The sequence below is a fragment of the Centropristis striata genome, chromosome 7, assembly GCF_030273125.1.
Source record: "Centropristis striata isolate RG_2023a ecotype Rhode Island chromosome 7, C.striata_1.0, whole genome shotgun sequence".
NCBI lineage: Eukaryota > Metazoa > Chordata > Actinopteri > Perciformes > Serranidae > Centropristis > Centropristis striata.
The window spans coordinates 37,961,028-37,979,444 of NC_081523.1; the positions used below are offsets into that span (position 1 = coordinate 37,961,028).

Sequence of the window (18,417 nt, forward strand, 5' to 3'; positions counted from 1 at the left end):
CACATTAGGGCTGTTTCCGCTACCGGGCAATACCTGGAATAAGGCGGGTCTCACTCGCCGAAACGCCCCTAATTTGAATACGAGCAGTCCGGGGCCGGCTTTTGTTGGGACTTTTTCGTCCCTGTGGAAGAGCAGGGTCTTTTTTCTCCCCTGAAAACAGCCTGGTTACTGACTGGATAGATCGCTAAGCGGGATGTGACGTAGTACTCTACACAAGAACAACAACACACGCCATTTGTAAAAGCCGGCAAAGCAGTGTTCCCAACTGAGTGACTTTGTTGCTAAATTTAGCGACTTTTCAGACCCCCTTAGCGGCTATTTTTCAAGAAAGCGACTGGAGACAAATCCAGCGACTCCTTCTTACTCTTCTTAACGAGCTGCTAACGAGCCCGAGGCCGGCTTGTTAAGAAGAGCCGCCGTTAGCGGCAGTTAGCTACAGTTAGCTCTGTAGCTCTGTAGTACAGTGTGTATGTGCTGCTGCTACAGGAGGTGTTCACTTAGCGCTCTCTGTTTGTTTACAATAAACACCAGACACTCTGTGCACAGTTAGCGATGCTGGTTAATTCACAATCACTATGTTTATGATCAGCGGAGATGCTGTGCATAATCAGCCATGCTGCTTTCTGCCGCTTTTCCGGTGGCCACTTTTCCCTCCTAGTCGAAACACGGCTATTGGCTGCTACCCTAGCACTGTTTCTGGGGGATTAACCCTTTTGAATCATTGATTCAATGAACTTTACTCCATCACAAAAAAAAAGCAACTCGCCCAACTCCTGCTACACAATTTCCCAATTGTGAGGTTAAATGAACATTTCTGTAGCAGCAAAACTGGTAGCAGGGCTTGGTAACATGCAAACATAAATAGATAAAACGTGCTAGTAAAGTCCGGCGGAGCGACAGAAGCGGATGGTCGCATAAATATTCCCTCCCGGTCGGTCGGAGTTTATTCCCCAATTGAAATACAAATACTCTCTAAATTTTGTCCTAATTAATGATGGAGGGGGAAAAACACAAGAAGGGCAAGGGAAAACAACCGGAGAAAGTGGAGAATGACGACATATTCGAGTCTGAAGAAGAGGCCATGGACGAGGAACAGGTTGACCGTAATGGCGGACAACGCGCTGAGCTAACAGCAGAGGATATGGAAGCTAACATTGCTATCATCCGTGCAGATTTAAAGTCCATGGTCTCAGAGGTGAAGTCTGAGCTTGGTATTTTTCGAGACAGCATCAGAGAGGATTTGAAAAGGGAGCTAACTGACATAAGAGAGGAAATCCAACACAAGCTAGGTGAAGTAGCTACCGACCTTAAAGCTACAACCGAAAGACTGTGCGAAGCAGAAAGCCGCATAGCCGACATTGAAGAGTGCTCTGTGGACTTCAAAGAGGCGCTGAGTCAGTCACTGCAAGCCCAGGAAAGGCTACAACTGAAACTAACTGACTTAGAAGCACGTTCGAGGCGTAATAATATACGCATTTACGGCATCTCAGAGGGAGCTGAGGAAAACAACATCCAGCAATTTATTGTCAAAATGATCAAAAAGGAGCTGCAGCCCCTCGCCGGAGTTGAGCTTGGCATACAACGGTGCCACAGAGCACTCGGCCCTAAACCCCCAAAAGAGGCACAACCCAGGTCGGTGGTCGTCTACTTTCAGGAGTTTAAAACCAAAGAGCTGGTGCTGCACTCTGCATGGAAGAAGAGAGAGATTTACTACGACGAAAGGAGGATTTATTTCGACCATGATTACCCCGCAGAAACACTGGCAAAAAGAAAGGCGTATGCACAGATAAGGAGACTTCTACGAGAGAAGGGGATAAGGTTTCAGACACCACCGCCAGCCAAGCTACGAGTCTTCCTCGACAGCGGACCGGTAACGTACGAGAGTGCTGCGGCGGCAGCGGAGGATTTGAAGAAGAGAGGCTTCTCGCTGGAGCGCGGGAGCACGGCTGAATCCGGACTCACGGAGAAGGCACGGAAAAACACCTGGCAGCGCGTAGCGAAGACAGCCAGCAGCACCACGGCCAGCACCCAATCCCACCAAGAGAAGATCAAGGAAAGGCTGCGAAACTTTCAACGGTCGTGAGAGATCCGACGATAACGGAAACGGGAGGTAACAGATTGTGTAATGTAAGGGCAGAGTCCCGACTGAGAAAAGTTATTAAAAAGTGGGGGGGAAAAAGAAAAAAAAAAAAAAAAAAAAAAAGGAACCGGTAATGACATTGGGATCGCGGAACGGAGGGATAATATTACTGCTGATGGGAGTAGAATCTGTATCACCTGTTGTTTTGTAGTTGTCCCTCCCTCCGCCCCGTAAGACTGAACCTCACCTATTTCTGTTTCTATATTTTTTTTATTTTTTTTTCATTTATATACAGCCACCAGCTCTTAATTTCAGTCTTTGATGTATTGCTGTGTGAGATCGTCCTTAACCCTAAAATGATTATGATTGACCGACATATACGGGAAAGAGTTTGGGGTTTTGAAGAAGTTAGTGCACAAATACACCCTTGGAGCAGGGACTTTACAAGTTGCACTGAAGAGGGGGCTCTGGTGATTCACTAGACTACTCCCCCCACCTTAAGAAGTATTAGATTACTTCAAAATGGAGGTTCACTTGAGTTTTTCCTTACTCAATGTTTCAAGTTTGTTTTACAGTTCAAAAATAGTTCAAGTTTGGTCACCAAAAGTATTTCATTCACTTACCTGTGTTAACTGTGAGATTAAATGCAATGTCAGGAATATAGGGTAGCTACTCTTAATGTAAACGGCCTACACAATCCGACAAAAAGGGGCAAGGTTATTGCAAAGATGAAGAGGGAGAAACTGCATTTGATTTTCTGGCAGGAGACCCATCTCAACCAGATTGAACATGAAAAGCTAAAAAAATATGGTTTTAAAAATACATTTTACTCAAGCTATAAAAACGGGAAAAAAAGAGGGGTAGCAATCTTGATTCCTAATAGGGTGAATTTCCAAGTGGTTTCTGAACTCTGTGATAAAGAGGGTCGGTATGTAATTGTTAAGGGGTATCTTGAACAGAAAGAAGTTACACTAGTGAATGTGTACATACCACCTGGTCAGGAAATTTCCTGTATTAGGGAAATTTTTAATTTGATTGCCACTGAAGCCACTGGAGTTCTAATATGTGGGGGTGACTGGAATACACAGCTACAATGTAAACTAGATTCCTCTAACACATCGAAGAGACCCGCTCCCAACGCTAGAGTAATAAAGAGTTTGTTGACAGAGCTTGGGATGATTGATGTATGGAGGGAGCTCAACCCATCAGCTAGACAATACACATTTTACTCAGCAAGTCACAGAGTGCACTCAAGAATTGACTATTTTTTTACCAATAATTCGGACAGGCATAGACTCAGAGATTGTAGTATAGGGATTCGTGATGTCTCTGACCACTCGCCTGTTTATCTAACCCTGCACCTAGACAACAAAAAGAAAAACACTCTTTGGCGACTTAATACAAGTACCTTAAATGATATCACGTGCAAGAACTATGTACAGAAGGAATTTAAAGAATACATGGATAATAACAATAATGGGGAAGTATCGCCAAGTGTTTTGTGGGATGCAGCTAAATCAGTGATCAGAGGGAAGCTTATTGCCTACATATCACATAAGAAAAAGGAAAGATGTAAAAAAATGTCTGATTTACAAGAAAAACTTAAAGTACTAGAGAGTGAACATGTAAAAGGGAAAGATCCCCACACCCTAAATAAAATTAATACTATCAAAAAGGAATTAAATGGCCTCTATGAAGAGGAATTAGAGAAAAAAGCAAAGTTTGTTAAGCAGAGGTATTATGAGAGTGGCCCTAGGGCCTTAAAACTCTTGTCATGGAGGCTAAGGAAGCAACAGGCAGAGAGCTCCATATTTGAAATTAGAGACCCTAGAACAAAAAAAACATGCCACAAATTAGAGGACATACAACACGTTTTTGAAAATTATTACAGAGAACTATACAGGGAACCAAATTCGACTAGCCCTCAGGAAATAAATACATTTCTGGAATCACTAGATTTGCCCTCCATAGGTGAAGAACAGAATAAAACACTAATGGCAGATATCACAAGGGAAGAAATAGAAAAGGCAATCTCTAAGTTGAAGGCTAACAAAGCACCGGGAACCGACGGCTTTCCAGCCGAATGGTACAAGACCTTTAAAGAACAAATAGTACCGATACTTTTGGATTGCTTTAACCATACACTTAAAGAAGCTGAACCACCAAGAACATGGAGTGAAGCAATCATTTCAGTTATTCATAAGGAGGGTAAGGATAAAAAAGAGTGTAGTGCATATAGACCAATATCTGTATTGAATATTGATTATAAGTTGTATGCGTCAATACTGTCTAAAAGATTAGAACATATTATACCAGAACTAGTGGACCCAGATCAAACAGGCTTTGTGTGTGATAGACAAACGCAAGACAACATCAGACGGGTGCTGCATATACTCGATCATGTGACTAAAGGGAAAGAACAAGTTGTAGCACTCAGTCTAGATGCCGAAAAGGCGTTTGATTCGGTCCGCTGGGAGTACCTATATTTGACGCTGAGAAGATTTGGATTTAAAGAAGACTCTATTAGATGTTTTAAAACCCTATATTTTTCCCCAAATGCCAGGATAAAAATCAACGGACATCAGTCACAGCCTATTGCCCTGGAGCGAGGCTGCCGACAAGGCTGTCCTCTCAGTCCAGCTCTTTTCTCCCTATTCATTGAACCCTTAGCGCAGTCAATCAGGGATGACCCGGTAATAAAAGGAATAATGGTCAGGGGCTCGGAGCAAAAGATTTGTCTATATGCGGACGATGTTTTATTGCTTATAACAGAGCCAGAAACTAGCATCCCTAGGTTGATGTCTGTACTAAAAGAATTTGGAACCTATTCTGGATATAAATTAAATGTGCAAAAAACTCAAATTTTAAGTTATAATTATTCCCCGCAAAAAGACATGTTGAATAGATTTGACTTTAAATGGAACTCAAAGGAGATTAAATATCTGGGGATCCGAATACCTAAAGATTTATCCAAAATATACGAGGCCAATTTTGGGCCTGTAAATAAAACCATCAAGTCAGATATCGACAGGTGGTCTCAATTGCCCTTGGACATGCACAATAGGATAGAAACAATAAAGATGAACCTACTTCCCCGACTCTTATATCTCTTTCAATCCCTCCCAGTAATGATCACACAAATGCAATTTAACGAATGGGATAAGTGGATCTCAAGATTCGTATGGGCAGGGAGAAGGCCAAGGATTCAATTCAGAACACTACTACTGGCCAAAGAGAAAGGGGGCAGATCACTACCATGCCTGGCAGACTATTATAAGGCAGCGCAATTGAGACCACTGGCGTGCTGCTGTAACCCAAATTATTCAGCAAAATGGAAGGATTTGGAAACTTCACAATTAGAAATACCATTACAATCTATTCTGGGTTGTAAAACACTGTATGAGCAGCATTCTAGTGGCCTGAATCAATGGTCTAAAGTTTGCCTTCGTATTTGGTTTAAGGAATGTAGGTCACCATCACTTGAAAGACAGTCTAAGTTATTGAGATGGGTTGTCTTTGACCCTGACTTCAAGCCCACAAGGATTGATGGAAGGTTTAAACACTGGTATAGCAGAGGAATTACCTCTTACTGCTCAATTACGTCCAAGGGTGAATTTGATAGTTTTCAGAGAATCTCGGATACATATGGGCTGGAAAAAATGGATTTCTTTAGATATCTTCAAATTCGGTCTTATTATAATGACCAGATAAAACCACCAGCAGAAAGTGAGACCAACTTAATTGACATATTTATTGACATGTACAAAAAAAAGGACAATAGGAAACTTGTTTCGAAATTGTACTCCTGTATTCAATCTAACAAGAAACACTCAACAGATAAGATTAGACTAAAATGGGAGAAAGAATCTCAGACTGTCATCACAGAAGAAGAGTGGATGAATATATGCTCAGTGCAGTCAACTTCCACTAGTTCAGGTCTCTGGAGAGATTTCTGCTGGCGGAATCTGGTCAGATATTTCATAACCCCTAAGTTAAAATGTGTGCAAACAGGGGAGACAGCCAGGGGACTGTGTTGGAGGAACTGCGGTGAACAACTAGCAGACCACTTTCATATATTTTGGAGCTGCTCAGCTATTCAGCCATATTGGCAAAAGATTACACAAGTAGTAAAAAACATTTTTGGTGATGTAATCAACAGCTCTTTTTCTTCAATCTACCTGGGTAATATTGCACCCCATATATTGGGGCGAGATAAATATCTTTTAAAAATATTATTAGCAGCTAGTAAGAAAGCTGTTACTCGCAGCTGGCTGCAAACTGCACCTCCGGCGGAGTCCGACTGGATCAATATTGTGACCAATATTCAAAATATGGAAAGAATGACCTTTTCGTTAAATCTACAGACTGATAAATACTTGCACTATTGGGAAAAATGGATTGTGTACATGTCCGAAAGAGATGCTCATTGAGCCATCATTGTATTTGTAACTTTACCAGTATAATATCTGAATGAATGTATAGGTGACCAACTGTTTGTTCTATGTATCTCTGTATGTTGTCTATGTTTGTTCTATAAAAATAAAGTACAAAAAAAAAAAAAAAAAAAAAAAAAACGTGCTAGTAAACAGTAAAAAATGGAAAATACTGACTGAGCACAATATTATTGCTCTACAGTATGTTATTTATTGCATTACTTAAACAGTGAAGGCAAAGAGTGCTTTACCATGCAACTGTGCTGACCGTAAAGTTGTCATCAAAAACACTGAAAATGATAACCTTTCAACTAAATCACCATATGACCTCCTCCTCTCCTCTGGTGCCCACTCGCTCAACATCCTCCTCTTACTTGACCTCATTGCTGCCTTTGGTACCATCAATCACTCCATCCTCCTCACGCCTTTACTCCTCCCTCTCCTCCTCCTATCCTGGTTTAAATCATATCTCTGACTGTCACCAGTTCATCAGCATCAATATAGTCACACAGCACCGTCACTCAGGGTGTCCCCCAAGGTTCGGTGCTCGGACCCCTCCTCTTCATCCTCTACATGCTTGTACTTGGTCATATTATACCACTGTTAAGCTGATTACACCCAGCTCTACATATCCACCACATCCATTATTGCCACTACTCACAAACAAGACTCATTATTATTATTATTATTATTTAATAATTCATTAAAGATTTGTTGAAGGGAAGTACATAGAGTGAGAGTTAGAGCTCTCACAGTGTCAACAGAATGTACAAGACTGTACTGTGTGTGTGTGTGTGTGTGTGTGTCCTTTGCATTTACCAAGGACAGAATAAACTCCCTGCCTTATTATGCATCACTGGAAAAAAATAGAGAGTGATGATGATTTCTGTCTTCTTTATAGATCTCTCTTCTTAGCTCCATCTGAGATTAAATGTTGAGCTGATTATTTAGCGACGGTCTCTCAGGATTTATGCACCAAAATGTTTGCTTTAACAAAAAACTGTCTAAACTGCACTGAGTTTGTAATTTGGCTTTTTCTCTCTGTTCCAGATCAGACCTCACAGAATCTAAACCGACTGCTGTCAAGGTACACCTGATAACATAAGGTGAGTGATTGCCTGACAACATAATAAATGGTAGTACTTTTAATTTCAGCTTGTTCCACGTGTGAGCATGTAAGACCTGTTTGAGCATTGGGGACCTAAGGGTGAAGTATGGTTTTAGATTAGATTAGATTAGATTTTTATTTGTCATTGCACAGAAATACAACAAAATTCAATGCACTCACGTACTGGACTCATAAAAAAGCATAATAAATAGTAAATAACCAGATACATTCTTATCATCTCATCTCAATAAATAGTAAATAGAAAAGATACATTCTCATTCTCTCAGCACTTAGTATATTCATGTCATTCATTCACTGTACCATCAACTTAGTGCCATTGTATGCATTAAAACAATACTGTAATTATATAAATATATAAAGTGCAGAGCATTGTGTTTTGAAAACACTGCTTCAGATTAATCTAAAGGGGTCACATGCTCCAAAAAATTAGGGACAGTGTTTCACCTTGTGCAAAAGATGCATGATTTACTAAATGCAACAGAGACACAATGAACCTGCAATGTCCTCAAATATGTATAATGAACTATACAAAAAGTCATCATCTATCAAGTCAAACTGGCGGTGCACAAAGATGCAGCGGTCCGGCGCAATAGTACAAAAACTTCTACAAAAGTCAGCATCTTTACAACTTAAAGTAATATTAGAATTAAGTCCTACATCTGAATTAGGATTCTTTATTTAAGAGGCTGTTGCAGTGGACCGTTGCCTTGAATGTCTAGACCTGGCTGCAATGCTTGTGTGGCTGTAATGATTTTAAGGTCATTTTAGAGCCCTAAGAAATTGAGGGCCCTTTACAAAGTCCAAGAAGGAAGTCCACATTTCTTCAAACAGTGCATATTTTCCTTTCAGTGAATATTTATGGCTATAACTCGTACTATTTCATCTAGCCAGCCTTTTGTAGTCGACCTCTGAGTCCCAAAACGCACATAGGAAGAGTCACCTCTGATGTATTTGAGAGTGACTCAACAACCTCAAATTAAACCTCACAAAGTGTCCCTTTGTGTGTTTCACATTTAGCACATACATCAGGAATATTACCTTTGAAATGATTCAAACCTCTGGAGTGATATACAGCATCATGGACCATTGAAATAGCTATAGGAATTTGGGTAGGGCATTCATTTTGAAACTTCTAACACTGCATATTCTATTCCAAATCAAAAAATGAATAAAATGTATTACTGTTCAAAAAATAGCAGTGTCTGCATTATCTTTACAAACTCAAACATTTACTGTGTGAACTGAATAATGCTTGAAGATTTAGCTTTCCTGTGAATCACTGAACTAATATTTAGTTGTACAGCATATATATGTACCATATATCGATATAGTTTTAAAAAAAATGTCTTTATATATAAATGCTGCCCTTACTAGGGTTTGTCATATTTAGTCCTTTTGTAATGTTTGTTATTCTTTTCTCACACAAATATATTTATTTCAGAAAAAGATTGGCCTATTTTATTTCATAGGCTATTTTTATTTAGGATATATTTTTATTTAAATGTGCACTTTATGGAGCTGTTGAGTTGTTAACCAGTATTTATGTTCAGTCAAATGGTTTCAATAAAACTACTTGTGACATGTCATATTTGACGTTGACTGAACATTTGCTCTCACTTTGTGCTAAAAATATCAGGATATATATATTGTATATCGATATTCAGCCTAAATATATCGGGATATGACTTTTGGTCCATATCGCCCAGCCCTATGTCACCCCACAAGTTTTCTATTGGATTAGGTCCGGGGATTGGGCTGACCACTCCATAACCTCAATGTTGTTGGTTTGAAACCAAGATTTTGCTCATTTACTAGTGTGTTCGGGCTCATTGCCTTGTTGAAACACCCATTTCAAGGGCTTGTCCTCTTCAGCATAAGGCTACATGACCTCTTCAAGTATTTTGACATATCAAACTGATCCATGATCCCTGGTATGTGATAAATAGGCCCAACACCATAGTAGAGGAACATGCCCATATCATGATGCTTCACTGTCTTCACTGTGTACTGTGGCTTGAATTCAGAGTTTGGGGCTCGTCTCACAAACTGTCTGCGGCTCTTGGACCCAAAAAGAACAATTTTGCTTTCAACATTCACAAAATGTTGCGCCATTTCTCTTTAGGCCAGTACTTTGTAACCTCTTTAGCACGTCGTTTTTGCAATAATGGGACTTTGTGGGAGCTTGGCTTCACAAAGGCATCTTCTAATTGTTACAGTAATCATAGGTAACATTACACCTACTGTGATCTCCCTGGAGCTGATCACTGGCTGAGTCTTTGACATTCTGGCTATTCTTCAATCCATTCAAATGGTAGTTTTCGGTTTTCTTCCACGTCTTTCTGGTTTTGGTTGCCATTTGAAAGCATTTGAGATCGTTTGAGCTGAGTAGCCTCATTTTCTGCACTTCTTTATATGTTTTCCCCTCTCCAATCCACGCTGTCCTTCTGAACAATGTCTGGAATTACCCATTTTACTCAGATTTCAGAGAGAAATGCACTTTAACCAGCATGTAAACATTTGTTGCCTTTGTCCTTCAATAATGGCCACTTGTTTGACACCTGTTTTTTGAGAAATTTTGAGAAAATGAACTCACTAATTGAACTCCACTCTGCTAGTATTTTGAACACGCTCCTTTCACTTAATGATTAAATTACACAGAATCAGCAGCATGCATGCCATGACCGTTGGGTCTGTTGGTTTTCTAATACTCTACTACACCTACTAGTAAATTATTTGCCATGTAGGAATATCATTTCTACCAGAAACAGTGATTGATGGTTATGGTAATGGACCTGCACTTATATATCGCTTTTCTAGTCGCAGAGGCAACCCTAAATGGTGCCACCTGCCACCATTGGGAATAGGGGTGGGCGATATAGCCCTAAAAGAATATGACGATGTTGCAGGCTAATTTTGCGATAACAATATTCTTGACGATATTTTTTTTGAGTCTGTATAAATAATTAAAAATCTAAAATGTAGTTTGAAGTGCAAATCTCAACAGTTGCCAAATACAAAAAAAATACTCTTGACTCTTGAGTATGAGCAAATAATAAAAATAACCATTTAGGGGTTCCGGGGGCATATTTTAATTAAATTGTAAATTGTAAAGGAGAATAAAGGTTCTTGTATGTTTTATTTAAGGAATCTTATTTTGACAGTCTTCTTGTAAGTTCTGTGGTGGATTCTCTTAACACACTGTGCTCTTATTTTGAAAGCTGCATGTGTTTAGCGACAGGGAGTAAGTAGCTTTTTGTGATTAAAACAACTTTAACCACTACATCACGAGGTAAGAACGTTGCCAATATCATAAGATGCATTTTTTTTAACCATAAAAAAATATACCGATATTATTGTGAACGATACGATATGGCACACCCCTAATTGGGAATTAATTCACACACCAATGAACGCAGCATCGGGAGCAATTTGGGGTTCAGTATCTTGCTCAAGGATACTTCAACATGTAGGCTGCCATGGTCAGGGATCGAACCACCAACCCTCCGGTCAGTGGGGGACCAATCTACCAACTGAGCCACAGTTAGTGATGTTGGACTGCTATTATTTTGAACACAACTGTACATTTAGTTACTCACCATAACCATTTCGACACATCCCATTTTCCTTATTTGATCATTCCTTGCTCCTTCCTAAACCTGTACATGTATCCAGTCTGCCTTCATGACTGAAGTGTTGATGACCTTATTTCTGCTCTGAGGAGCAAGGAGTGAGGAGGGTTGTAGAACCTGATAATGTAATAAATTTCCGATAATGTAATAACCCTGATAATGTAATAAAACTCTGCACTTGAGTCCATTGAAAATGTAATAAAACCTGATAATGTAATAACTTCCTGATAATGTAAGAAATTGCATTTCCCAATAATGTAATACTTTTTACCAATAATGTAATAAAGTATAACATTAATGGGAGGTTATTACATTATCAGGTTAGCCTTCATTACGCAGGTCCTGATAATGTAATAATTCCCCAATATTGTAATAATTTAACAGCAGACCACCCATTACTTGGGTTCAAGTGGTGATACTGTGTATCAACTCTAGCTCAAGAGCTCTAGCGCCACCAACAGGTCAAAGTTGAATGTTTATTAACTTTTGACCCTTTATTACATTATCTGGAAGTTATTACATTATCAGGTTTTATTACATTTTCAATGGACTCAAGTGCAGATTTTTATTACATTATCAGGGTTATTACATTATGGGGAATTTATTACATTATCAGGTTCCACAAGGGTTCTCTGCAGAAACACCAGAGCAATCTTCACTGAGCTCTTTAATTGCCACAAGTCTCGTTATTTGGCCTGGCCAGGCTCTCTGTCTCTATCTCCAGCCTCTGGTCTCTTCCCCGAGGCCATAAACTCTCCTCTCACTCCAAGCCCTGCCATCTTTGAACCATCCACTAGATGCCCTCAGACATCTGTCTTTGAAGTCTTGTCTTTGGGGCCACTGCTGGGCTTTGAGACTTCAGGAGTTAGTCTGCTCCAAAGTTCATCTGTCTCTCGTAGTAAAGGAGTGTTCTGCCTGTCCCCCATTGTAATTAGACGGCCAGCAAGGTTATAATAGTTTGGGATTTTTTATTAGTTTTAGTTTTAATTTCGTTGTGAATTTCTGTTTTCATATCCAATTAGTTTTAATGAGTTTTTAGAGTGAGTTTGCTACTTTTAGTTTAGTTTTTATTTTTTGAAATTGTTTAGTTTTATTTTAGTTTTTATTAGTTTTGGTGTTAGTTTTCGTTTTTTTTGTAATGGGCTATGTGTTTGGTGCGAGATTCAAAGACGTCATAATAAATTTTGCCTTTATTTCCTTTGGTTTATCCATCTCAGCCCCAATAAGGTTATTAACTCTTACAGTTCCAGATGTAGACATTCCAGTCACAATAAAAATATTTATCAATGTGTTCCTGCATGTTCATTAACAGAATCCTCTTTCTAATAGAAATGGTGGATTATGTATGAAAAAAGTTGATAAAGACGAAAATGAAGGACATTTTCACTATAATTCCAGTTAGTTTTGTAACCACACAATACAGTTTCAGTTAGTTATTGTTTTCTCTTGTTTTTCTTTTTATTTCAGTTAACGAAAAAAAAATTTCAATTCTAGTTTTTGTTATTTCGTTAGTTTTCGTTAACTATAATAACCTTGGGCCACAGGCTAACTCAGTGCTCAATCAATCAATCAATCAATCAATCAGACTTTATTTGTATAGCACTTTTCATACAAGAGAGATGCAATACAATATCTCTTGTATGAATTTTTGCAATAACAAAACATAGAAACAAGCAAACACCCTATGATGGTTTACACAGCCACATCCTCTGTTTATGATGGTTCTGCATCAGTATGCCCTCGGTTTGGTTAACATTGCTCTTCTGGGGCTTCTGCCATCTTCCACAAAATAGCTTAAGTGTTTTATTTCTGTTTTGAATATCAGTCTCTGGGGAGAATAATAAACAAAATAACTCACTAGGGTCAAAATTAGCAGACTTTGTTGTTAAAGAGAAAACATTTGAGAGAAACAACGGAAATCCATTCCACCATTATTTTCCTGAAAACTCAATCAGTTCTGGTGACTTTTACATGATGAGCATCGTTTGATGAACATTGTGTTGATGCTGCCTCCGACAGCTGTGACTGAGCCTGTATTTAACTGTCCCTCTTGGAGTGATGATCAGTCAGTAGACTGATGGAGGATATGCAGATCTTCTGTTTGGAAAGATTTGACTGTAATGACATAAACACAATGAGATATGTTGCAGGTTGAAATATTTTTGGTACATTTTTGCAGATTATTACTTTTTATTCCAGTTTGAACTGACTCAGACCTACAGAGGAATTTGCTGAAGGTAACATTTTATGAATGAAGGCACAGGTCTGTGTGGTGCTGGGTGGGAACTTTACCCTGTAGAACCTGATAATGTAATAAATTCCCGATAATGTAATAACCCCGATAATGTAATAAAAATCTGCACTCGAGTCCATTGAAAATTTAATAAAACCTGATAATGTAACAACTTCCTGATAATATAATAAAGTACATTTCCCAATAATGTAATGCACTTTTTTTTACCAATAATGTAATAAAGTATAACACCAAGCACCTTTAGATTTCAAGAAGCTGTTGAATGCATTCATGTTGTCATGGATACCTCGTTTGTGAAAAACGGATGAACGGGTGAAAAGTGAATAAACATTCAACTTTGACCTGTTGGTGGCGCTAGAGCTCTTGAGCTAGAGGTGATACACAGTATCACCACTTGAACCCAAGTAATGGGTGGTCTGCTGTTAAATTATTACAATATTGGGGAATTATTACATTATCAGGACTTGCGAAATGAAGGCTTACCTGATAATGTAATAACCTCCCATTCATGTTAAGTCAAGTCAAATTTATTTATATAGCGCATTTACAGACAGCTGAGCCGCACCAAAGTGCTTCACATAAAAGTGCAAAAAGTGCAATAAAATACAGAATTGACAAAGGTAAAAAAGAGACTAAACTAATCAAAACAAAACAAACAAAAAAAAAAAAACGTTATACTTTGACCTCCCATTAATGTTATACACTGCTTCTCTGGCCTTAAACAATGGCGTCGAGTATTACGTCACATCCTGCTTAGCGTTCTATCCAATCAGCAACCAGGCTTTTTTTAGGGGAGAAAAACGGCCCCGCCCCCTAGTGGTTGGTGGACTACTGGTGTAGAAAGTGCTTGATTAAATATGCAGGAGAGCCGCATTTTAAAATTAGAATTATAAAATGGAAATATCGCCGACATGGGACAGAAGTCAGTGGTACAACTATGGCAGGCTAGAGGCTAGAGAGTGGTTCCCTTGCCAGCTACAATATTTTGCCAGCCAGCCTTTAAGTAGTCACAGTGTCATCAAACTTCAACAATACATTTCACTCATATTTTATCGCTTTCTGTTGACTCACATTTGCTGCCTTTCTGTCTCCCACTTCCACTCAGGTTCTTCCCAGCAGCATTTGGTCTGATCACATAGAGGCGCCTGCTGATGACAGACTCCTAAAACTTTTCTCTGACACGGTTTAATAAACCAAAACAGACAACATGAACCCGCAGGAGACGGAGCTCGGCCAGGAGGTGATGGAGGAGACCGATGCCGCTCCCCGCCATCGTCACAACAACCACAACAACCACAACAGCCGGTCTCGTAACCACGGCAACCAGGAAAAGCGCTACAGGCGATTTGAAGCTCCTGCCGGAGGAAGTTCTGGCAGCAGAGTGAGGGTGCCACAGCAGCACAGACCACAGGACGAACAAGACATGGAGCTGCCACATGAAGCTCAGTCCCCACAGCCCCAGCAGCCCCATCCCATTCCCCGACCCGCAGTCACACGTTATCGCCGACAGGGGGACAGCGAGGCCCGGATCAGAGCCCAGCAGCAGAGGCACAGACAGAGGCAGCAGAGAGAGGCAGAGAGAGCACAACATTTAGCCCAACAACAGGAAAAGCAGCACCACACGGAGATGACCCAGGAAGATGAACGAGAGAGGGACGATTCAGTGCTCGCCCGCTCAGCAAGCACAGAGAGTGGCTTCCACACCCATACGGACCGGGCCGAGGGGGACGACGGTCTAGTGATGATGTCTCTGGAGCCTGAGGGGCAGCCAGAGGCGGAGGACGAGGCGGGGAACTACGGAATTCAACTACGGCCGGAGGCGGAGGGATACACTGAGAGAGCCGAGGCTGAGCAGCAACACCTCCATGCACGTCCTAACTATCCTCCTCTGCCCCCGCCACTGCCACGTGAACCCCTGCCTGATATCCAAAACCCCCATAGACAGGATGAGGCAGAGGAGATGCTGAACACTGGCTACTCCAACTACGTCTACACCCAGCCCCTCAGCAACTCGGAAGAAAGGGACGATGTCTCGGCCAGTCAGAGCTTGGAGAATTTAGATGACGTCCTTGCAGATGAAGCCTACTCTGAGCCATATGACATTTACTCACTCTCTGAGCATGTTTATGAGGAAATCTGTGATGCTCCTGCATCAGTTTCATCTGCTGCAGACAGGCCTGAGGACACCGAGTCCCTCCGACAGAGGCGGGCTGGCTTCCAGCTATTGGAGGGCCGGGCAGGAGGTGGAGACTACCACCAGCAGGAGGCGGTGGGCTCCCGTCTTCGCCACTACGATGAACGCTCGGATGGTGAGTCAGACAGCCCAGAGAAGGAGGCAGAGTTCGCCCCATACCCACGCGCTGACAGCTGCGACCAGGAGGAGGATATCGACAGCATCGTGGCTGAGGTCAAAGAAAGCCTAAGCTCTCAAAGTCTTCATCGTGCTGTCGAGGACACCATAGCTGAAGAAAATGAGCTACAGCAGGGGGAAGAACATCCCCAAACTGACTCCCAAATCGACTCTGACAAAAGCCACAAGGCTGCCAACGGAGGAAAGCCAGCCAGAAAGCAGGCAGGAAGTCCTTCAGAGGAGCTCGGAGCAGTGAGGAACAGTCAGGAGAAGAGGGACGCCATATCCCTGGCTATCAAGGACATTAAGGAGGCCATAGAGGAGGTGAAGACCAGAACAGTGAGATCTCCATACACACCTGATGAGCCCAAGGAGCCTATTTGGGTAATGAGACAGGACCTGAGCCCCACTGCCGAGTGTGACCTCCAGCCCTCAATGGGGGCTGATGTAAGTAGAGCAACTGTTGTTTACATGTGAATGTATTGGTTTATTTTGGGATTTTAATGGGTCAAGTTCTTCCTCACCTCTGTAGTATCACAGTGGCAAGACACCTTTGAGTATATTTATTATTTAAAGTCACAGAAGGCAGAAAGACCAATGTGCTTACAATAGTTTACACAATTTTTCTCATCTTGCTTAGAGTCTGAATTAGCCTGTCATCGCTAGGTGAATTGTTTTCCAAAGGGTGACATAGTGCTGATCGACACATATAGGTTGGGGTGGTGCTCGGTCCCTAATATGACTTAACCGTCACTGTTTCGTTCTATTGACTGTCCCAATATTTGTAGTGATACACAGACAACACCAGGATTTCCCCCAGTGCTCTATAGGCCTGGCGGGCCGCCAGGCTTTTCTTGTCTCTAACAAGAAAACAACCAACAACTTTTACGTGACATGTCACGGAGAAACGACTGAGCCACGGCTCGATGGTGAGGCAGAGCCAGTGCGAGTTAGCATGGAATCCCCCACTTTCTGCGACAAACATCGCCGGTAAAACAGAGGATTAATGTTCCGTTAGACTATTTACATTGCAGTGCATAGAGAGTCCGGAGGCTAATGGTGCATTCAATGTCTACACGAATGTCAGAATTTTCAACGTTGTTCCGAGCTCCAAGTTCCGACTTTCATTGTTAATGTAACACACCATACGGCGTTACGGTAAGAACGTGTTAGACCCGCCTTGAAAATAAAAGCAAACACATGTAGCTTTCAAAATAAGAGCACATGGATGTGATAGCAGAGTCCACCACAGAATTTGCAAAAAGACTGACAAAATTTGATGCCTTTAATAAAACATAGAAGAACCCTAATTATCCTTTACAACAATTCATAAAAAAATATGCAATGATTCAGATGAAATAGTGGCATCAGAATGTGGGAGAGGCACCAAATTTAGACTTTTAGGGCAGAAATGTTCTCCGGGCGACCCCCCCCAGGGGGCGCCAAAGATCCACGGGGGGTCGCGAAGCCCTCTTGATGTTAAGGGGTGTAATAAATCTAACTGGTTAAATATATACATCCATACCTATACATTTGAAAAAAGCCAATCTACAAGCTTACAACACATGGCAAGGCATGCAAGTTTGAAAGTCTGCTTTTTTCAAAAGTAACTAATTTAGCATCTAAGTTTACACTAAACTACTTTTGTGCAACGCACACGTGTAAATTTCACCTCTTAAAACCAAAAGTCCACACAAACTTGGTGTCCCATGAAAGCAGAAACTATGGTGATTACAAAGATATGTGTCACATCACTGTGCAGCGAAAACTCGGCGAGCTAGCCCCCAAAAAGGGGGGGTCAGTCGACAAAGTTTACAATGGTAAAATTGTGGGCCCCTCAAGAAGAAGGTTGGGAGTCACTGCTCTAGATGTCAGGATGTCAGTGGGAGAGTGTCCAGACTCATCAGCCAGCACAAACATATCAGCTCAGCAGATTTGTCAGGTTTTCAGGCAAGGTCTGAATGTGTCAGACAACAAAACACAAACACACAAGCTGTGATGAGGTCAGCTGACACTAACACACAAACTGGACTAATTGCAGCTTAGAGGCAAAACATCACAACATATCACCTGTGTGGGGGCAGAGGGCAGCTCACTGTCATAACACAGAAACATGCAGCAGCAGGAAACATCTTGCACCAAGCACCTCTATATGCAATGGCAGTGATTGTCTAGTGGGCTCTACACAGCAGTACTGTGGCTGAACATCCTGTGTAGATCAGCTATTCTCAACCTTGGGGTCCCGACCCCAATTGGGGTCGCACGATGATTTCTGGGGGTCGCCAAATCATTTTGGAAGTCAGCTCTGTCTCCACTGTGTTAAAGTGTTTTAGTCTTTTTGATCATTTTGTGTCTTTTTTTGATCATTTTGTGTCTCTTTTTGATCATTTTGTGTCTCTTTTTGATCATTTTGTGATCATTTTATGTCTTTTTTTAGTCATTTTGTGTCTTTTTTTGTCATTTTGGGTTTTTTTTGGGCCATTTTGTGTCTTTTTTTGGTCGTTTTGTGTCTTTTTTGGTCAATTTGTGTCTTTTTTTGGTC

At 41.0% G+C, this 18,417-nt stretch overlaps 1 protein-coding gene across 1 annotated transcript in view; it reads left to right on the plus strand.

Annotated features, from left to right (window-relative positions):
- apba1a (amyloid beta (A4) precursor protein-binding, family A, member 1a) overlaps positions 1–18,417 on the plus strand; it is a 71,026-nt gene that overhangs the window by 23,033 nt on the left and 29,576 nt on the right. The window contains exons 2-3 of the mRNA XM_059337395.1: positions 7,564–7,619; positions 14,631–16,322. Of these exons, the coding sequence (XP_059193378.1) occupies positions 14,733–16,322 (1,590 nt within the window). The 5' untranslated portion in view covers positions 7,564–7,619; positions 14,631–14,732. The remainder of the gene's footprint in view (positions 1–7,563; positions 7,620–14,630; positions 16,323–18,417) is intronic.